The sequence below is a fragment of the Etheostoma spectabile genome, unplaced genomic scaffold (assembly GCF_008692095.1).
Source record: "Etheostoma spectabile isolate EspeVRDwgs_2016 unplaced genomic scaffold, UIUC_Espe_1.0 scaffold271, whole genome shotgun sequence".
Lineage (NCBI taxonomy): Eukaryota > Metazoa > Chordata > Actinopteri > Perciformes > Percidae > Etheostoma > Etheostoma spectabile.
In genome coordinates this window covers 437,921-444,560 of record NW_022605575.1, presented here as the reverse complement: position 1 = coordinate 444,560, position 6,640 = coordinate 437,921, and the positions used below count along the sequence as shown (strand labels likewise).

The window sequence follows — 6,640 nt, the reverse complement described above, 5'->3', positions numbered from 1 at the left end:
TTGTTTCCATAGTGGACTTTTAACATGAATTATAACCTTATGATTTAAAAAAACAAACCCCACTTCCATGTTTAATAGTGTGCTAGTAGAGACTGATGCATTCCCTAAACATAGATGTTATCTCAGCTGTTAGAAACTGAGATAAAGACAATATTTGTTAATAGATTATGATGTGAAATGTTATTTCAGAATTGTTTTTAAAACCCCAAATAAGTCCCGGGTCAGTTTGAACGTCCCAAAAGTGAAGACAATACAAGGGTTAAAAACAAATGTATATATAGTTATTGTAAAGTTTTCAATTCATTTCATGGTGTTGAACTAAAGCGTAACTTCTTACCTTTCTCAAGTAAAAAGGAAGCTAATACTGGTGAATTAGCCGTGTGTTCATGGACACATCTATCTCCCTGCTGTGAAAAGTCACTTTTTTTGGGAGTAATAACCGTATTAACGAGTCGTTTCTACATGAACATTGGTTCTGTCGACACGTCCGAGACCGTCCTTCTGTTCTTCACAAGTCCAACAACTCCAACTTAGGAAGTAAAAGCTATTAATTCCCACCTGTACGGCCACCTGGGCATCAAAATCACTTTATTATGCTAATAAGACGTGTTAATGTCCATGTACACATATGAAAATTCACACATAGATTCTTAGATGTGTAAAAACTACGAAAAGCACTGTGAAAACACCGAGGAACCAATTGCTTGCTCCTGCGGGGAATCGTTGTTAGGGTCTCTGTGAATTACAGAGTGTGGTCTAGACCTACACTATCTGTGTCCTGAGATGACTTCCCTTGTAATTTGACCTTATAATTCAAATGAAATTGAATTAAAAAGACTGAAAAACTGCGTCAGAGCAAATGTAAATACGGCCAATAGGGGTTCGAACGTGACCACCAACGTTACAGCAAGAAAGCAAAGGAGCGTATTTCCCAAAATGTCAAACTGTTCCTTAAAACTTACCTTGTAAAACTCTCTCTAAAAACACCTCATTTTCTAACCCGTACACACACACACACACACACAGGGTGTGTGAAACATCAGCATCGCTGCGGGGCCACGTGAACACCTGTGTTGACCCGCTAATGGGAGGAAGTGGAAGAAGATTTGACAGAATGAAGGAAAGTAAAGTACAAAAGTAAAGTACAGCTCTAGTTTCCCTATACTGTGGCCTATATATAGCGGACCCATGGAAATAGCTAAACTGGCCTTGATTGATATCTCGGGTCAAACAGTGAAACACACCCACGCGCACACCCACGCGCACACACACACACACACACACACACACACACACACACACACACACACACACAAAACTAGAAGGAAAAGCCAGGAGGGACAAGGACGCCCTTTGCAGACAGACAAGTCGGTTAAACCTTTCAAGTCCAGCGTCTGTCTGTCCGTCTTGTACCTCGTGTCCTCCCCTTGGTTTTCCTTGCATGATGAGGTGGACACTGGGTGGGTGTAGACTGGCGAGGGGCCCCTGGGGGGGGGCCCCCCTGCTACAGTAACAGCAGAGCTCCTCCTCTGGTGACCACCTCTCTCCACGCGTTGCTCTCTCTCAGGAGAAGAAGGCCATTGCAGTAACGGTGTGTGTACACATGCTTAGGGTGTGTATATCTGTGAAGACAGTGTGTATTCTTGTTTGTCAGTGTGTGTGTGTGTGTGTGTGGCACTGTGCATAAAGTGTGTGTGTGTGTGTGTGTGTGTGTGTGTGTGTGTGTGTGTAAGGACACAAGATATGGTTTAGTATTTCTTTAAATATGTCAGCTAATGTTCTTATTTTGACACAAACGAGGTGAAAAGCAACAACAACAAAAAAGTCTCTATCTCAAATTTGTCTCTATAACCTTAGATGCACCCAGAAATATAACTCCGGTAGGACTCTAGTGAAGAAATATTATTTTCTGAACAAACTCTAGCAAAGATAGAAAAGGAGCAACGACCAGCTCAGCTGGTTTTTCATGCACCCACACCGAGGTGTATGGAAAAAGTCTTTTAGTATTCCAAAGCAGTTGGGTGAGCATGAGTCTTTTATGTGAAATAAACCTCCACACACACGATATTCCAGAGTTATTTTTTGTTTTCTGGTCGGTCCTTCGTACTGGCGTCCTCCGCTTCTTGCTCTCCTTGATGTGACATAGCAGCTATTCTCTTCTCCCTCCCCCCTTGCGGGGTCCGCCCCGACATCCCATGATCCCTTGGTGCTCAGGGCGGTGGATCAGACACTGAAGAGGGCGGGCGGACGGGACCCGGAGCGCTGAGATGAGGGCGGGCGGAGGATGAAGAGAGGACAAAAAACAGCGAGAGGCAGCATTAGCTCGGACAAAAAAAAAACCCAGTTCAACGACTTGAGATCACGTCTGATGAAGAGATCGGTAAAAAGTGATCGGAACCACCTCCCCCTCTCCCTTTTCTCCTCGGCCCTCGGGCTCCGCACGTCTCCACCCCCGTCTCCTCGGGGCCTATCTGTCCTGCAGCATCTTGAGGGCCCGCTCGATGTTCATGCGGTGCCCCACCCGCGTCACGCCCAGGTCTATCAGGTCCTCCTTCTGCAGCGAGGGCAGGTGGGCGCCCTCGATCTCGTTGTCCAGGAAGGCGTCCCGGTGCTCGCCCAGGTTCAGGCTCTCCAGCCAGTCCGCCACGTCGTGCTTGCTCCACAGCTCCACGGGCTTGGAGGCGAAGGGCTTGCCCGAGGCCGCCACCGCCTGCATGAGCGTGAGCGGCGACGGCGAGCGCGAGCTCCCGCTGCCGCCGCACGAGGAGCTCAGGCTGTAGGCGCCGCCGCCGCCGTGCCTACTGGGCGGGTGTGTTCATGCCGAAGTACGTCGTGTAGTGGTGTCGAACCGAGGGTGTGCAGCGAGGTAGGCAGTGGGTGAGTCGTAGCGAGCCGAGTCGGCGCTCTGTTACCATGGGTGCGTCTTCGGGAGGGGAGTGCTGTGGTGTGGGGTGTGAGCGGGGCAGCAGCCGCAGCGTTGTTACGCATCCCTGAGTCGTCTGCGGGAAGCCTGACGGGGACAGAGAGAACAGACAGTCAGTCCGGGGGTGGGACACAGGCACATTGACCAACAACAACCGTAGGGACTGCAATCGGTATCTTTTTGCTAGCTTGTTTTCTGTGTTTTTGGATTTGATTTGATTTCTTAAATGTTGTTTTCAACCAGAAGATAATTCACTTGACTTTACTTCTGTCTACCTTCTGCACATTGTCTATTGCTGGACCTGCTTTGGTCCTGACCCTGGACCTGCTATGGTCCTGACCCTGGACCTGCTTTGGTCCTGACCCTGGACCTGCTATGGTCCTGACCCTGGACCTGCTATGGTCCTGACCCTGGACTTGCTAGTGTCCTGTCCCTGGACCTCCTGTGGTCCTGACCCTGGACCTGCTATGGTCCTGACCCTGGACTTGCTAATGTCCTGTCCTTGGACTTGCTATGGTCCTGACCCTGGACTTGCTATGGTCCTGACCCTGGACTTGCTAATGTCCTGTCCCTGGACTTGCTATGGTCCTGACCCTGGACTTGCTTTGGTCCTGACCCTGGACTTGCTTTGGTCCTGACCCTGGACTTGCTTTGATAAACGTAACACTGAACAAATGTATCCTTCAGTCTCCATGGCAGAGGAAACAGTTGTCTCTCATTCAGGGAGGACACACAGGGACGGGATTTTAAAAGTCATCCAACCTGAAAAGCATTGTGAATAATTATATGAATAATAATAATAATACATGCATATTATGGAAGGATATCTGAAATCATGCTTAAATGTAATATAAGATAGTTTTACCTCCTTAGCGGTTTTGGGGACGGATTCCCTCTTTAGTTAAACTGATTACTGTTCACTAGGGCAACAAGTAACGCTATTTTCACTGTCAATTAACCTGTCCATTATTTTCTTGATTAATAGATTATTTGTTTGATCCAAAAAAATGTCAGAAAAGGGAGAAAAATGTGGATCAGTGTTTTCCCAAAGCCCAAGATGGCGTCCTGTTTTGACCACAACTCAAAGATATTCTGTTTCCTGTCACAGAAGAGTAAAGAAAATAGAAAATATTCACTTTAACAAGCTGACAATCAGAGGATTTCCCCCTTTTTTATATAAAGTATGACTCAAACTAAATACTCGATTATGAAAATAGTTGGCGTTTAACTTAATAGTTGACAACTAATTGATTCATATTTGCAGCTGTGAGTTCATGAGATGTGTAATAGTGGACTGAAAGAGAAGTATGGTGGACTGGAGTTAAGATGGAAGTCTCTAAAAAGTCTTAGGAGGGTTCATTAAACTTAGATCCTAAAACTACAGATGGAAGGATTTAATATTGCAATGATGCAAAATGAACAGTAGGGGGCATCATAATGCAAACATTTCCCCTACAGCTCCAGCAGCTGATGGAGAAGATCAAAGTCTCAGTCTTGTCTTGGTCTTAACCCCACAAAGTCTCGGTCTTGTCTCGGTCTCGACCCCACAAAGTCTCGGTCTTGTCTCGGTCTTGACCCCTCAAAGTCTCGGTCTTGTCTCGGTCTTAACCCCTCAAAGTCTCGGTCTTGTCTCGGTCTTAACCCCTCAAAGTCTCGGTCTTGTCTCGGTCTTAACCCCTCAAAGTCTCGGTCTTGTCTCGGTCTTAACCCCTCAAAGTCTTGGTCTTGACTAGGTCTCGACCCCACAAAATCTCGGTCTTGTCTAGGTCTGTAGGTGTGTAATAGTGGACTAAAAGAGAAGTATGGTGGACTGGAGTTAAGATGGAAATGTCTAAAAAGTCTTAGGAGGGTTCATTAAACTTTGACCTAAAACTACAGATGGAAGGATTTAATATTGTAATGATGCAAAATGAACAGTAGGGGGCATCATAATGCAAAACTTTCTCCCAAACCTCCAGCAGCTGATGGAGAGGATGCATGTTGAACCAACCAGAGCTTTTTAGGTTTGAATCTCCATCCTGACGGTTTAGTGACTTTTCTTTTTGGCTGTTCTCTGAGCTACTTTAAAGGTTAGGAACTCAATATTTACTGCCATCTTATTAGCTCTTTTTTGGCAGCCATCTTGTTTTTGTGACTTTAATTAGGGGTCCAAGTCCGAGGTGGGGCACTGGGAACCAGTGTTGTAGTCCTCGAGATCGGTCTTGGTCTCAAGACCGATCTTGAGACCACATTTTTACTTGGTCTTGTCTGGGCTAGCATGCAGCGTGGGACTCGCCCTGCCTTGGTCTTGTCTAGGTCTGGACCCCACAAAGTCTCGTTCTTGTCTCTGTCTCAACCCCTCCAAGTCTCGTTCTTGTCTCGGTCTCAACCCCTCAAAGTCTCGTTCTTGTCTCTATCGCGACCCCCCAAAGTCTTGATCTTGTCTCTGTCTTGACCCCTCTAAGTCTCGGTCTTGTCTAGGTCTCAACCCCACAAAGTCTCGGTCTTGTCTCTATCTCGACCCCTCAAAGTCTCGTTCTTGTCTCTATTGCAACCCCCCAAAGTCTTGTTCTTGTCTCTGTCTTAACCCCTCAAAGTCTCTGTCTTGTCTCGGTCTCAACCCCACAAAGTCTCAGTCTAGTCTCTGTCTCGACCCCTCAAAGTCTCGTTCTTATCTCTATCGCGACCCCACAAAGTCTCGGTCTTGTCTCTGTCTCAACCCAATAAAGTCTTGTTCTTGTCTCGGTCTCAACCCCTCAAAGTCTCGGTCTTGTCTCGGTCTCAACCCCATAAAGTCTCGTTCTCGTCTCTGTCTCGACCCCTCAAAGTCTCAGTCTTGTCTTGGTCTCGACCCCACAAAGTCTCAGTCTTATCTTGGTTTTGACTCCTCAAAGTCTCGGTCTTGTCTTTGTCCTGACCCCTCAAAGTCTCAGTCTAGTCGCTATACTCTGTTAAAATCATTCCTTGGCTGCAAAGATTAATCGATTTGTTGTCTATTAACGATTAAATTAATCATCAACTATTTTGATGATCCAATGATCTGTTTAAGCAGCAGTCTAATCTACTGAACTGCATATATTTTGATAAATATATACATATAAAGATATATATATATATGCATATATATGAATCTTTGTGGGGAGGCTGAATGTAATCCCCAAGGGAAATTTTGAGCATTTAAGTCTTCATTTCCTGTATTCGGATACACTTTTATGCACGAATTGGGGGTAGAAATACCTTTATTTAGCCTATGCAAAGAAGAAAAACACTGATGACAATTCAATATATGAAAAAACATAGTGAAAAATACATGTTCTTGCATGTTATTGGGCATTTTTAAGTGGGTCTATGGAAATCCTGGAGCTTTCTTAGTGAGTACACTCTGTATACCTGCATATCATGTAGACTACACCACTGGCCATTTTTAAAATGAAAACAAAAGTTAAATCGCTCTGATTCCAGCTTCTTCTCAGTAAATTGAATATCTATGAGTTGTGGATGAAACAAGACATTTGAGGACGTCATCTTGGGCTTTTTGGGAAACCACAATTTCCCCCCATTTTCTGACATTTCATAAACAAAACAATGACTCAATTAATCAGGAAAATAATCAACGTATTAATCGACCATGAAGTTAATGGCTTAGTCGTAGCCTTAGAAACATTTAAAGAAAGCAAACGTTCTCGCCTAAAGCCGCCGGCTCTTGCAGTGTGACCCCCCCCCCCCCCCCCCCCCCCC

The 6,640-nt window shown here is 45.5% G+C and overlaps 1 protein-coding gene across 1 annotated transcript in view; it reads right to left on the bottom strand.

The window, feature by feature from the left end:
• Nucleotides 1–55: 55 nt before the first annotated feature.
• Nucleotides 56–6,640, bottom strand: part of LOC116685814 (SH3 and multiple ankyrin repeat domains protein 2-like) — a gene marked incomplete in the record, with an annotated part of 236,568 nt that continues 229,983 nt past the window's right edge. The window contains 2 exon segments of the mRNA XM_032510775.1: nt 56–2,926; nt 2,929–3,010. Coding sequence (XP_032366666.1) covers nt 2,468–2,926; nt 2,929–3,010 — 541 coding nt within the window.